Genomic DNA, 15631 nt, shown 5'->3' with positions numbered 1-15631 from the left:
ACTTAAAATAAACAACTAGCATGCCCATGCTTCGAACAGTCACTTTCGCCTGTTGCCTGACGTAAGGAGGAGACTCAGACTTCCCTGCACAGAGCTCAGTTCTCTGACTTCTGATGAGGATTTCAGGCAGACTTTAATCCACAGTCGTTGTGAAAACGAGAAAATGTGCAGTTTTGGCTGAAATCCAAAAGCACCGAAAGGGCAGCGTGATGTGCGCCAGGTTACCTGAACATCGCATGTCCATGTGATGTGAAAGTTGTGCATGTGCACATTAGGGGTGTAAATCACCAGTTTCATCCCGATACGATATGATATCGATATTTTGGACAGCAGTAAGATATTTTCCGATATCACAAACTCTGCCATGATACGATTTCAATTCGATTCGATATGGGGCCCAGGATCGATATCAGGCGATTTTGTGCAAAAATTTCACACAGTTACAGGAACAAAAAACAGTTTCCACAATTAAATTATTGACAGGTCTCTGTATTTAATACAAATATGTCTTTAACAAAAACAACAAAGACCTGATTACCCCTGATTATCTTTAAATTAGGGACACAACTATGCATATTTGTGTTAAAACATATTGATTTAAAACAGCAAACATTTTCAGTACCACATATTTTTGTTTCCTCTTATCCCCAGATCACTCTAAAGCACCAATATGGACTTTCTCTGCAACCCTTTATAATAATGATTTAAATGTTTGGCCTGTGTTCCCATTTTAGATTTTATCTTAAACTGATTTACACACATGTGGACTTCAACAGATATTTCTGCTCTTTATCAGCCCTTTATACTTTACACAGGGGCCTGTTAATGTGGCTGATAGTTCTTTTTTGTAGTTTATTCACTTTATGAGATTTAATTGAGGTAAAATATGTGGCATATGATGTTATATAATAATTCTTTATCATTTTTATTTATTGCAACCTTGATTTTAATAAATGGAAAGGTTAGACAGAATATTAGAGCAAAGTTTTATTATAAAAGACATTCCTGTGATGTGCAGCTTTATAACAAGAGCGAAGGGGTGGGGGATATACAGAGAACAGCTGTCCTGCTTGAACCACGTTTTCATTATAATTCTAACGTGAGGCAGCAATGTAAAATAAGTGTATCAAAGGAGATATGCAGCAGCTGACTTTTCCTCTTTGTGTATCTATGGTCTGCTGCAGACTGCACTCGCTTCCTCAGCCATGATGGGTGGAGTGTTTTTATCCGTGAACGATCTCATACGGCGGCTATATTCAGATAAATACTTAGATGTAGTCGACAAACTAAGGGGAGGGATCCGCCCTGCAGTAGCGTCTGTCTGAAATATATCCACACAGCAGAGAGAGGAGAGGATATCCTCTTTCCCTCAGCCACGAAACTTTAAGGTACTGCTGCTACTTAGCTAGCCTGCACCTAGCTCATTGAGGATGCTGCCTGGGGCGGACACTGTCAACAGGCGTTCGGGGGGAATTTCAAAATAAAAGTGTAGCTTGAAGCATCCATTTAGATCGATGTTTTGATTTTCCATGGATCTGATTGGATCATCAATCAACCAATCAATATATACATCGATGAATCGTTACACCCCTAGTGTACATCACCATTGCAATACAATATGATTTATTGCTCAGCCTTATTCCAGTGCTCCTGTAAACTGAAACTTATAAATATTGTTATTTTTACAACCCAAGCATTTTGATAAAGGATTTCATGGAGTGCAGGTGGAGGCTCACTCTGCTTGCTGTGCTTGCACATGCACGCTGACAAGTGGCTGTATAATGTGTTTTTTAAATGCCTGCTGGTGTTCTCATATACCCCAGTAAAATTTGGTGAGGTTACGACATTGTTAAATATTGATTCCCACCCAGTCCTAATTAGAACAGTTAATTCCTGATTCATTAGTTACCTCTAGTGTGACAATATCTCTTTGTTGTGAAACTGTTTTATCATGATTCTTGGAAGTGGATTTGATTTAAATTGTAAGTCTGTAGTATTCCAATTCTCTGAGTTGTTTGATTTAATGGTATTGATTACCATGACACTGTTTCCCTTTTGAAAGCAATTAAGGTCAAATCATACAATAGGGGAGAGGATATCATAAATACTATTTCTACTGTCTTTGTTTTGCTATCATCTATTTGTTATTCTTACTATGAAACACTTAGCTGTGAAATGTAGGAACTTTGTTCCCACAAATTCACTTTCTCTGTGATCATTAAACAAGCCTCTGTCCTCCTATCTAACATATGATTGGTTGTTAGGAGCAGGGACATCAGCACCTTACTGAACACCTCTGAATGCTCTGAAAAAAAGCTTGGTGCAGTGGTTTCCTTACAAGTACACATGCTTCTGATTGTACTCTTTAATAGTTGTGAAAGGTAAGCATAAAGATAAATGGACTTATTGAGCATAAAAGCAAACCATAGCTACCTCTAGCAGGCTAATCACAGCTAATATCAGCAGACTAACAGTAATTGTTGATCACCTTTATCACAGTTGATGTTTTAAAGTATTCCCTTAAAAAAAAAGATTGTTCATAAATTAAGCTCATATGCAAATTAGCTAGCTATCTTTGCATGAATGAAACTAAACATGTACAGACATGACTAATTTCTGGATATCTTCTTTCCTTAAGGATGGAAGAATTTATTCATTTATTGGCCAGTTATGTCAGAAGGGGGATGACACACAGTTGTAATTTTATTTATAACCTTTAACACTAAGGGCTTTGAAAAAACAAGGCATGCATTGTCTCCTTCGGCTTAGTCTTGGGTCACGTTGGGTACTGTTCTGTAAGCAAATGTGATGCATGATATTCATTCCAAGGAAATAAACAGATTTTTGAAGCTGTTAAGTGAAAATTTAGACACTTAAGTCTTTTTTTTTCCCCTGTAGAAACTACCACCTAAAACAGTTCAACCTAATACAACCATCCAGAGAAGAATATTGTGCATTTGATATATACATCCAATTCATATTACGTTTGGGACACAAAATATTAATTATGATTTAATCCTTGACACTTTGAAAGTTGGATCTTCTTCATGGCACATATAACTGAGATGAGTATATAGAGCAAGCTGACATCAACATGGTACCGGTACCAACACATCGTATACCTAACAGACTGAATTACAACACAGATTTTGATGCTTCATTTCAGTACCCCGCCACCCCAACACAAACCCCTGCCACTCGAAGTAAGAGGCATGAAACTAGGTTATGGAATTTCTGTGATCTATGTGCGCTCAATTTTTTTCAGTAGTATATTAATATTTTAAAATCGTTTGCTGCCTGAGGTAACACCTATTCTCTGCTCACGTTTTCCTACCATGGACACAGTTACACTATATTGTTTGTCTCTGATTCAACACCAGTAAATGAATTTTGCTTGTGCCTCTTACATAAAAAATTACATCCATTTAATTTTCTTATCCTCCATTATCATCATCTGTAAGCCATAATCAACAAAATTTCAAGAAATAAAGACTTGAAATACTTAACTCTATGTGTAATGAGTCTATATAATATAAAGGGATGGGACCGATCCGATCCAATATCAGTATCAGGTCAGATATGGCCGTAATTAATAGATCAGATATCTGGCTGACGGCGCCGATCCAAGTGACTAATCCAAATCCATCCTACAGTTTGCGGTAAACCATGAACGCACCACAGTCTAACACGAGACAGTCTGTGTGTAACTGAAGTTGTATTAGTTAGAGATTTTCTTTAGTGGTATAATTACCTAGTAGATTAAACATAAATCTATATTTAGAAGGGTCAAAACTGGTCTAAAGATGAGAGAACACAAAGAAGAGTGGATGTGACGTTAGCCTGATAACGGGCGGCGCTAGCATTGAAAGCTAGTGCCGCCCGCCTTTGTTCCTCTTTGCAGATTAATATCGTGCTTGGATATTTGGCCTCTTTTCACTTCGGGTGAGTAGTCATACGTGAGCTTAACCCTCGACAGCCCACATACCACTTTATTTCCATTTACTCCTTTGGAAAACTGTCATACCGTGGTCTTCCTACTATACGCTAACAGGTTAGCCGTTAGCAGTTAGCCACCGCCGTCCTTCTCATTGTTTATATCTGGTGAAGGGTCAGAGAGGAAGGCTGTGGCCATTTACTGAAGCTACAGCGGTCTCTAGTGGCGGGGGGTTCATTAAAGAGCATTATAGTAAGGGATTTATAACTTAGACTCAGTTGTTGTTGTTTTTTGGATAATGCTGATATTTATTTTTTAATTGTAGTTCAAATAAATTTGTTTGGAATACATTAAAATTCAGTTCATTTTTGTATTTTTTTTTTTTTTTTTTTGCTTTTTAATAAGAGGAGCTGGGTGGTTTAGCCTCATATAACCTCACACATTAAACCAACAACAATAATAATTATTAAAATAAAAAAGTATCCGTATCGGCACATATTTATTGGAATTGGATCGGAACTGAAAAAGAGTGGATCCGTTCATCCCTAATAATATATAGGTTTCACTTTCTGAAATGAGTGACAAAAAATGTTAAACTTTTTCATGATATTCTAATTTTTTTTAAATTGTACCTGTAATAACTGCATCATTTTTATGGAGGTAGGTGGCATGTTGGTGAGGTCTGGACATATATCGTTAATGTTTTAAACAGTATGATCAATGATTTCCTGGTATTTCTTTAGCCTACATGCATGCTGCTGCATGATCCCAGCCTTCATCTCCTTCCTCTCTTCTTCATTGTGAGCAGCAGACAAGTACGAGTGACATGTAGCCTATGTCACCGCTACATGAATAAATATTTCCAGACTCCCTTATAAATAGAAATCAAGGTAACATTAAAATAACATTGCCACTACTTCACTGCATAACCACGTGTCTCAGAAGTTGATCCTATTCTGGGTTATTTTTATATTTACTTATTTTGCAAGTCTACAAACAAGGCAACAAGAACTCTTTGGTATCAAATTTCATATGAACAGGTTACTTGTGCAAAGCTAGAGCAATAGAAATTCTGATTATAGTCTTTTTTTTTCTTGTCATTAACTTACAAATTTGTCTTAAAAATGGAAGGAAATTTTGCATTACAAAAAGTGTCAGTCTAGTTAAAAGCTTTGTAGATGCAAAATGTCAAAAATGTACATTGTTCTGGTTCTGTATCTAACTAAGGAACAGGAATGGGGATTATGATTTTTTAAATTGAAATTACTAATATACTCATTAACAGTCCAAGTCTTTTTTTTTTTTTTTTTTTTTTTTAATTAAGATAATTTTTTTGTTATTTTTGTGCCTTTATTGATAGAGTAGGACATTGGATAAAGTCAGAAACGAGGATGAGAGAGTGGGGAGAGGGAAAGGGCCCCAGGCTGGATTCCAACCCGGGCCGCCCACATACATGGGGCGCGTCTTAAACCACTGGGCCATCTATAAAAGTCTTCGTTGGTGCAGCTTTTGATACTTTCTCATTATTAATGAAAAGGTTTTAATTGTCAGTAGGACTTCTTTAACATAACTTATCTATTTGCTCTATATTGCAAAGAAGAATACAGTTCCCTTTCGAACACCTGTAGCTACGTATTCTGTTTTCTCACAGAAACTTTTAATTTACATTTTAAAACATCATGGTAAAGTTTTATTTACTTTATGTACTTCTCCTTTTACTGGCCTGACCTTAAAAGTACAACAATGCAAACTTTTGTCACCTAATTACTTTATATGCTTTTATCCTGCTGATTTCAAAATTGCATTAAGAAATTTTACTAATGGGATTTAAGACAAAGTTTGCTGTGTTTACTGTGGCTGCTTTGAGAGGAGGATGAGGAGGATGGCTGACCCACAGGAGCACCATTGCAGTAGACAGTGAGGTGACTGGAGTTATTTCAGGTCAGTAGTCTGTAATGCAGTTTTTGGGTTTGATTTGTTTCGCAACCTTGACTTGTTTACTGGGAAAAAATTAGTTATTTTCAAAACTTATGTTAGTTCTGAGTTCTGAGTTCTTTTGGAACCATGTTTTAGTCTCTACCCCCACCTAAGGATAGTTGAGGCAGTATGGCTCAGTGGTAGAACCAGTTGTCTTGAAGTAAGAATGTCGGTGGGTTCAGTCACTGGCTCTGAAGGCATATGCTGAAGTGTCCTTGAATGTCTCTAGCGGTGTGCAAATTGAGTCAACAGAAAAATACCACAGGTTATTGGCCACTTATCGTAGCAGCTGCTACATGCTGCGGTGAGTGGGTGAATGTGCCAGGAAGTCAGAAGGATAGGAAGTGCTATACAAGTCCAGGTCAATTTTCAGTTTGAAGAGCCAAATATTTTGCTTTTGAAAATGTAAAGCAAGTTCAGATACAGCTAGAAACTTAAAATTCTTAAGCCTGGTTTATACTGCTGCATCAAATCTACTTGTGCGTCAGTGTGTCTGCGTTGCTCATTAATACTTGTCTCATAGCTATTCGGCAGTGCAATTTTTATGCCAGTTTCCAGTCCTGTGCTACAATAATTAACTACTTGTGTACAGGAAACATTGCAGCTGAAATCAAGTGTATTCTTTGAGTTGGAGTGGATAAATATTGAGCAACAGTTGATTAAACTGCACTTACTGCAAAGAAGAAACATGAGAGGGCATTGGAGATAGATGGTGCAGCTGCTGTGTCAGCTGAAGTAGAAGACGGGAATAATTTGCACTTGTTGAGACAAGGATGAGGAAATGCATGTTGGATATTTGTGAATGCCAACCAGTAGATTTTAATTGTTGTATTGCTGACTGCAGCCATTTATCTCGTGCAGAGTGCACACGATACTCAGAGACTGACAGTCACCAGTTCTACCCAGCAGACCAGACACAGGGCTTGCACTTTGTATTGTTTCAGTGCATAGTTACATTTTTGAGAAGGCTCATGTTGGCTACACATTGGCCTCTGCATAGAGTTCAGGGTTATGAAGACCTAAAGCCCATGCTATGGCATGGATTTAATGCAGGAGTATAACTTGGGATGTAGAAGCATTTTGTGTAGAGATGCATAACGTTATCTGTGGATACTAACATAAAAAGTTAAATAATGAGTATTGGCAGATATGAACATTTTGCTGTTATTTGCAGGCAATATATCAGCTATACATGTATGCCGTATGTAGTATATTGGCCTTGAATAACAGCAAAATGTACAAATGTATCATCAGGTATAGGTGGTTGCCACCCTCAAGGGAACTGTCTGTGAGCCCTGAACATTTTGAATGAAGCCCCACACGTAAAAAAGAATTCCAGATTTTCTACCTACCCACTCCTCTCTTGGCTCTACTTGACTCAGCCTCTCTTTGCACTGAAGACCCTTAGTGTTTTTAGGGATTGCCTAAAATGAGTTTTGACTTCAACAAAAACGAATTATCCAGCATCCATTTTTTGTTGCTACACTTCTAATCTATCTCAATGTAGTACTGATTTAAAACAGGTTCCCTTCATGCCCATCCCCAGGGTTTTATGGTTAAAATGAACTCTGGATTCCACAGCTATGATCTGTGGTAACCATTCCAGTGTGTATGAAAACATTATGGAAAATGGCACGTTATTATTTTACTTTTATTTCCAACAGTACTCTGAGTTAGCATAAAATTTGCTTTTTATTGACAACTTTTCCTGCTGCCATACTGCACAGCTTCAGTGGGTGTGTCTGTGCAGTGAAATGTATAGTAAATGCTCCTCCTTTGGAAATCAGCTGCTCCAGCATGGTGCTGTGTTGAGGTCACTGTCTTGTGATCGGAGGGGCTATTTGACACTTTATCTTATTGCAGCCGGCCACTCAGGAGTGGTGTATGTGTGTACCCAGATCTTTGGATGGAAAATTCCAGAGTAATGGTTGCTAGTGCAAAGTAGACTGAACACCCTGAGGCTGCTAAGGTACACACTCTCAGTCACAAAACATTTACTGTACCTTGGCCCAAGCTAAAGCTGGAAACCCAAGCTTTTGAGTATAGCTCACCAAAGAGAATTCCCACTTATCTAGCCAGGCCTCTCAGCATGGTGAGGCTGTCATTTTTATGAGGGATGCAAGTTTTGATTATTGCATTTAGTTTATTGTAAGCCTTGCAGGTCCATGTGATTGATACTGTGGTGAGAAAACACAGCATCTTACCAATATATGTAATATTAGAAATGTTTGCAACTCCACAGAGTCCCGTATCTTCTCGTTGCTATTGTCACGCAGCAGTGGAACACTAAATTTTTTTTACATTTAATAAACAAAGATAGCCTGAATCATTTTGATTGTAGCCCACTCATCTTGACCCAGGGTCTAAAATATAGCATGCTTATATATTTGTAAATATCAGCACTCTCCCAGAGTATATGTGTATGTGCATTTGTGTTCAGATATCTTGTTGTTATCCTTCAGAAGATGCAGTGGGGAGCGATTACATCAACAAAACGGGAAAACTGCCAATGCCAAGAATAGATTTCTAGAGCCTAAAATACATCATAGACTCTGTTTCCAAACAGAACCATACTTTAGCTACTTTTACACTTGCACGAAACTCCTGAAAAACTCCTGAGGATTTTAGGGAGAGCTGCATGTGTGAATGCAAATGGGCACATTTTTTAATCTTACTTTAGCCAGAGTTTCTCTGGCCAGACCCCTAGTAGAAGACTGAATGAGCTGATGTGAGAAAACAGCAGGATATAATCAGGAGAATTTACCACAGTCAAGCAGCAAGGAGTGATGATATTTACACCCTGCAGTCAGCACATGACCAAGGATGGACTTTATGCATGTTAGCAGTGTGATTGCTGTGCTGCGCTTCTGTAATACAACACATAGCACTGACATAAAGGCAAATAATCGCATCTTGTAGAGGACTGTTGCTTTGTCTGCCACTTCTTTCATGCTCTTACTATCCCATTTTGGCTTGAATTTATATAACAGTTTATTTATGCCCTTTATGGTAACAGTATTATATCACTGTTTAACATGTTTATGATTGTACTCAGACTGAACTGTTGTCACATATCACATATCACTGTGCTACTCTAGAAGCGGCATTGGTTATGTTGTAAAAAATCCATTCCAAGGCAGAAATTTTCCCCAGTGTCGGTATTGATACTGCTTTACCACCTACCATCCACCATACCATGTCTTGTCTCAGGAGACTCCCTGCTCTCCCTTGTCCAACGGGGATAGACCATTATGGGGTGAATGTGTGAACAACCAGATCCACAAGCAGGACGATGTAAAGATTCTCTGCCTAAAATTCTATAGAAATTTTCAGGAGTGAATATCGGAAAATGGCAATTCATAAATACACAAAAAGAGTTTTTAAAAGATAATAGATAACGTATATAATAGTCAGTGTCTTAATTTAGGGATGTCTGAGGTTGTAGAAGTAAATATATGTCATGTAATTTTCTTAAAATTTAAATTTTAAGAACGCCACAGGATGCATTTATAATGTGTCATTAAACAGCTTCATTAATACATCAAATCCTTTAAAATTGCATGCTGGAATTATCACGATTCCAGCTTCTGTCATGTATTATCAACTGTTGTTAAGTCTCATCACTTTTTTAATGAGAATCTTTTTGGGAAGATGCAGAGTTTACTGATATTTTTTTTCAACAATAGTTGAATACCCTTTAGATAAAGGAACACACCTGTGCACATCTGGAGTGCTGCTTCTTATTACATTAATCTGCACATTCTCAAGTATTGACTGACCTGGACACTGAGCCCCCTCCCCCAGGATGAATGGTCTTCCAATTCCTTAAATGCACCCGAAGAAGATTAGGCTTGCAAAAGAAAGCACATTTTAGGTTCGTTCTTAACAGGAATCTTTGAACCAATGGTATGGCATGATGCTGCATGTGCTAAAATCATTCATTTTTACAAATGAAATGTAGCTATTTTGCTCATTTTGGTATATTTACATTGACGTGTATAGCAGATATGCTTTTTAATGTTCGCCGTCCTAATTCAGTAAACCTACTAAATAAAACGAATTGCTTTATTTTGCAGTTTAACCTCACTGTGATCAGCACTAATTGTAAAGCTTAACATGCTCAGATTGCAAAATATTTGTACACACAGCTATACACAGACTAATGTTAGCACCAAATGTTGCAGTATAAAAACAATTTTCATCCATTCATCCATCCTGCTTGTACTTTTTAGGGTCACAGGAGGCAGGAACCAAAACCAGCTGTCATTGGGTAAGCGGCGGGATACACCCAGGAATGTTTGCCAGCCTATCACAGGGCTGACATTAAGGCTGGGCAGTGTATTTAATTTTTAAGATGTATAATTTTATTTTCAAACAAGACATAGGGTAAGACAGTATGGTTTACATCAGTATAGTTAATAGTTGATTTTAATTTTAAATAGTTTTTAACGCTGGCTTCTCTGAAATATAAAGACGGTGTGACAGATGACACAGCTGTGCAGCTCATCAGTATTGCTTGACATTGCTTCAGACAAATGTTGTGAAGTGAATGATTTCCCCCCCTCCCTCTTTGTGTATCTCACTCACTGTCTTTGAATTCCTGGCTGGGAGGAGCTAAGAGGCATGGAAACAATGCAGTTGAGGAGCCAGGGAGACACATTAGTGAATAGAGAAACACCCTTGTCCTCTTATGAGCCCCTATTCACTCTTCCTCAATTCCCCTTCCTGTCTGCAACAGGAAGTGAGCCTTGTCGGGCTTCAGATGTTGTTATCTTCCTCCTGCCTGTTACCAGGAAAAGGAGAGCCCAGGATGATACTCAGCAAGATTTAACAGATGAGTTGCTGTTGCTGTTGGTGTGTATTTATGTGCTAATGCTGGATAAATGCTCTTCATATTTCACACCCGGACTAAACTCGCTCATCTATTTTTGGAAGATGCAGTGTTTTGGGGCAGCCCCATTAGCCTCGCTTGATTAAGTCATTAAAGTGGTCTACCCATTCCTAAGTGGCAGAGCAAAGCTCCTGTCACACACCATCACTATCCACATTGCCAGAGCTATTGTCAAGGGCTCAGTAGTTACGCAAGAGTCGTGCACACAGTAGAAGGTCATGGCTTTGGTCAGTTTTCCTGACACACTGGAATCCAGAGGAAGCACTGTGTTTGACAACACAGTCCAGCTTTTGATCATGTTAAGAACTGCCAGTATTGTTCCAGGTCATGGTAGATTGTAGGGGTGTAATGATCTATTGATTTGCATCAGTTTATTGACTGGTTGGTTGATGGCCCAGTCAGCTAATGAAAAACCAAAACAATCTATCATCATCTTTAAGGTACTCTTTTATCTGCAGAAGGATTCACACCTCTCTAACTGATAAATAAGCTATGTGGAAATATTTTGGATACAGACTATATCTGGGCAAGCAACACAGATTTATTTGCTAACAATGCTTGCCTTTTTCTTCTTTTTTTCCCATTTACAACCACAATCACCTACCTTGTAGTATCCTATATGCATAAGCATCCTCTCCACATGTCGTATACCTGGAGCTTAAGGTTACTTTGATACGTTTTTTTATACCACATACTCTGAATCATAAGTTTAGATTACCAAAACATGAACTACCAAAAACAACAGCTCTGAACCAAAAACGGGGGTATATTGTCATATTATCAACTCAAAGCTGCCACAAGCAGAAACTGAAAGAGTGCTCAGCAGTGGTCAGTCCAGTAGAGAGCGAGTGCTGTTCAAGACAAATAAGGCAGTGATAAAGAGAATTAAGATGTTACTTTCTCGTTGTTTTACTGCTGTTACATTTAAAAGAACTCAAATGTGTCAGCATCTTGACAAAAACATGCAGGGAGATTCTGAGGTAGGAATGGGCGGTAATACCATATACCAGGGTATTAAACATAGCCACGGCACTGCTTTTTTAAATTTTGGTCATGAAGACTCTGCTGCCTAAAAAGTGCACGTTGATAATAAATGCCTTGAGAGTATGTGTCCATTCCCACCAGCAGCACCGCTGTCTTTTCGTGAAGATGCTCTAAAAGTGATGACAGAACTACTGTTAATGATGTCGGGCCAATTTAGCAAACAACAAACACACACATACATACTGGCACAAAGACACTCATGCACCACAGCCTGGCACAGCGCTGCACGGCACCACCATAAAAAAGGCATTGCTGCTTTTGTAATGATGATTTAAGATGCTGTCTGACAGTTTACAAGGGAAAAAATACCCATGAAGTTGAGGACTGTGCTTGTTGCGGTTGTTTTGATTCTGATACCATATCAGAAATACGTCCCATACTGCTTAAAATGCAGGTATTGGTATCGAGTACACAAGTTTATGCACCGATCTGATACTGTTTGGTTTAGCTTTATATTTTGCTGCGTTTACCCATGCTAAATGTTTACGCTATAAACCGGAAATTAGTTCTTCCTCACCGCTGGAAAACACTGCATGCACAGGCTACCATTTTTAGAGCAGTAAAGCAGAACCAAAGGACCCACTGCAGCAGCAAAGAATGGTGGCTGCGTGACAGTTTTAGATAGTTATATATACATATATACATGGGTGAATCATGTTTGTAATGTTTGTATGTATGTTTGTATTAGCTTCATGTATCAATATCAATCAAAAAAAAGAGAGAGAGCTAGCGAGAGCTTGTGATGCAGCCCTGTGCATTATTGTTATTTTAATATTTAGCAGCAAAACTCAATAATCAGCAGAAAAACAACTTAAGGGTCACAGAGATTCTGTACATTATGATTGTATTTGTTGAGCCATGTTCTGAGTCAAATATAGGTCTAAAATGATTTATTAGTCTGCACAGTCAGTCCAGAAAGTTCACACACTGGTATTGGATCAGTACTTGGCATCGGCCGATAACCACCTCCTTGGTATTGGAATCATATCTGGAACGAAGAATGACATCAGAACATCCCAAGTTCCTGTGGTTTTACCCTCACTGCGGGAACGACTTGAGTTGAACAACCAAAATATCAAACATGTCAGAAATCCATCCGCCCAGCTGGGAGCAACTGGTCGGGCTGTGGTCCGCCGTCATATCCCCCTGTACAAAGTTATAAAAAAGGATGCATGCTCTGACTGAAAGTCGGCACAACTTCGAAGTGAGTCGTGCAACCTAAAATTTGTGACTGAATCGAATGAAATTTGCACAGTGTCCACCCTTTAGAGCTTTAGTAGTGTAGTGCAAGCTATTTATGTAAACATTGTTGTGACAAACAGTGGGAATACCTTTTTGATGGGAGTTCCCAGACTATAATGAGGAAAATGAACAAGGCTCACCTTTGGACCTCCAGCTGACATTGAATATTCATTATTTTTCTGCTAGCTGTGTTTGCTAGCAACGCTGTACAGGCTTGTGTGTGAGAGATGGCACTGAGATATTCCCTCAAAGTGTTGCCTGTAATTTTATTGTTGATTTAACATAAATTTTCAAATTTAGTGTCTTGATTCATACACTAAAGATGAAAAAATAAGTGGATAGTATTGCTTCAGTAAATTTTATATTTTCCCCCCGCTTTCCCTCTCTCTTTCTCTTTTTCTCTTTCAATCTCCTTGTCCCATCATTCATCCTTTCCATCCTCTCCTTTCTTCCATCCCGTTCTTCTCTTCTCTGTCTCCAGGTGGCTATAAAAATAGTGGATAAGACTCAGCTGGACGATGAGAATCTTAAAAAGATCTTCAGAGAGGTCCAAATCATGAAGTTGCTGAAGCACCCCCACATCATCCGCCTCTTCCAGGTACATACTCTCAATAACATGATATTTCTTGCACCTGAGCCCAATGACCCTAGAGGAACTGGTGAAAAGTGTTTGAGTTTGACTGTGGCTGAAGTTTTAGGATGATAGTTTACTGGTGTGTTTTGCTAACTCTAACTCTTGTGGCTCCATGGGTACTATTACACCAAACAAGGCAACTTTTAGACCAAATTTGGTTTTTTGGTTTGTTTTGTTTTTGGGTTTTTTTTTTTGTTTTTTACATTTTCCTGTGTATAAACTAAACGCTGCCGTACACCCTGTTGAAAAGTACCTCTCTAAATGGCCTGTCTGGGCATCTAAAGGCCCTGATTCTTGTGTTTTGCTTATGCTTTCAGGTGATGGAAACAGAGAGGATGATCTATCTTGTCACAGAGTATGCCAGTGGTGGAGAGATATTTGGTAAGGAGTTAAGCCTGACACATGCTAGAGCATTTTTTATAATGTGAGATATCCCACACAGGAACAAACAACAACAGGTTTAAGAGCTTTGTTCTTACAGTGTGTGGTTTGCAACAGGATGACCAACAAAGCACACTGCACACTAACAGATACATTCTCTTACAACCAGAGTCTCAACCTTCATAAGTCAAACAATCTTGTTTGGTCAAACATGACTTTAGAGTAAACAAGATAAATGTTGCAAGCTGTTAGCTCCCTGCTACATCCATTGCAGTGGCAATGTCAGTCCAACCCCCCTCATTGTCGGTTCTATTTTGGTATGTTTTACAGGACATGTTGTAGAGACAGTTCAAAAGTAGTTCAATAGCACGTCCCATCCCAAAGAGTTAAGTACTCTTTGAGGCTTCAAGAGCAGCTTCTGGTGTGTGGACTTGATTTTTCTGTTTTGCATGTTGTAGAAACACTCATGTTATTGCCGCAAATCAACAAGTTGTTCCTACAGTTTTGACCTCCATCTATCTTGATGGTTTGCATTTACTATTGTTGCCATGGCTGTGTTTGTTGTGCTTCCTTCTCTAGTTAGCTTACTTTCTAATTGGCTATCATTCTGTTCCATGCACCATCAACAAATTTCATTAGTTTGATATTTATGATTTCATGCAGGGGCAGTTCTGGTTGCCTCCCGAGCAAGTCAGTGAAGTCAAATAACTCTTAACATGCTTCACACCCAAGAAAAATCTCAAGATAATTTTTAGAGACATCAGATAATCTGGCCTCTGCTGGTTTTGGTCAAAAGGGGGTAATCTGGCCCAAAATCAGCCTGATTATCTTGCAGTGTAAACCACACTTTATAAATTGTTAATAAGATGTAGATTTGTCATCACCAATTCTTTAGCTGTCTACTTTTTGTCATTTTTTGTTGTTTTTGTTTTTCTTGGTTTCCTCTGTGTTTTATTACTAATGCCAAAAAGTGCATCAATATTTGAAAGGAGAGCTGGGAAGATTCCAACATACCTGGTCTCTGAAATTTTATTTAGTACATTCTCCAAACCCTGCCAGACTGTAAGACAAGATCGGGTTTCATTTACTCTAAAATTCAGTGTGAAAGACTTTGAATATTTTTAATTCCATGTCCAAAGCTGACTGCTACCATTAGACCTGTGTAAAAGGCTACTGTCATGACTACAAGTGCAGCTGCCCCCATCACCCAGTGCACCCAGGTTAGACTGCTGTGATTGATAATTGTCCCAATTCATTGTGTGTAGTAAATGGCAGCCTTACACTACTCAAGGGTACTGGGATGCATCACAGACTTCAATTTAACAGCTTTCCTCTGTCATTAGGTCATAATTCTTAACAGAAAATACTGGGATGTTGTTAAGTAGATCAACTCTGGAGAGCTTGTTCATGAAAAAGGCTACTCTATTAAAGACAATAGCTGACCAGTAAAGGTAGACACTGGCATGGGGACTCACAGGCTGTGGGTCTGTACTTAACAACTATTACAGTTCAAGTACAGAGCTCAGGT

General features: G+C 38.6%; 1 protein-coding gene across 2 annotated transcripts in view; it reads left to right on the top strand.

Moving 5' to 3' along the window:
- Positions 1 to 15631, top strand: part of sik3 (SIK family kinase 3) — a 67367-nt gene that overhangs the window by 12098 nt on the left and 39638 nt on the right. For both annotated transcript variants that reach the window (XM_041796433.1, XM_041796443.1), the window contains exons 2-3: positions 13570 to 13686; positions 14040 to 14103. In XM_041796433.1, coding sequence (XP_041652367.1) covers positions 13570 to 13686; positions 14040 to 14103 — 181 coding nt within the window. The remainder of the gene's footprint in view (positions 1 to 13569; positions 13687 to 14039; positions 14104 to 15631) is intronic.

Source organism: Cheilinus undulatus, linkage group 2 (genome assembly GCF_018320785.1).
Source record: "Cheilinus undulatus linkage group 2, ASM1832078v1, whole genome shotgun sequence".
Lineage (NCBI taxonomy): Eukaryota > Metazoa > Chordata > Actinopteri > Labriformes > Labridae > Cheilinus > Cheilinus undulatus.
This window is presented reverse-complemented; position numbering and strand designations above follow the sequence as displayed.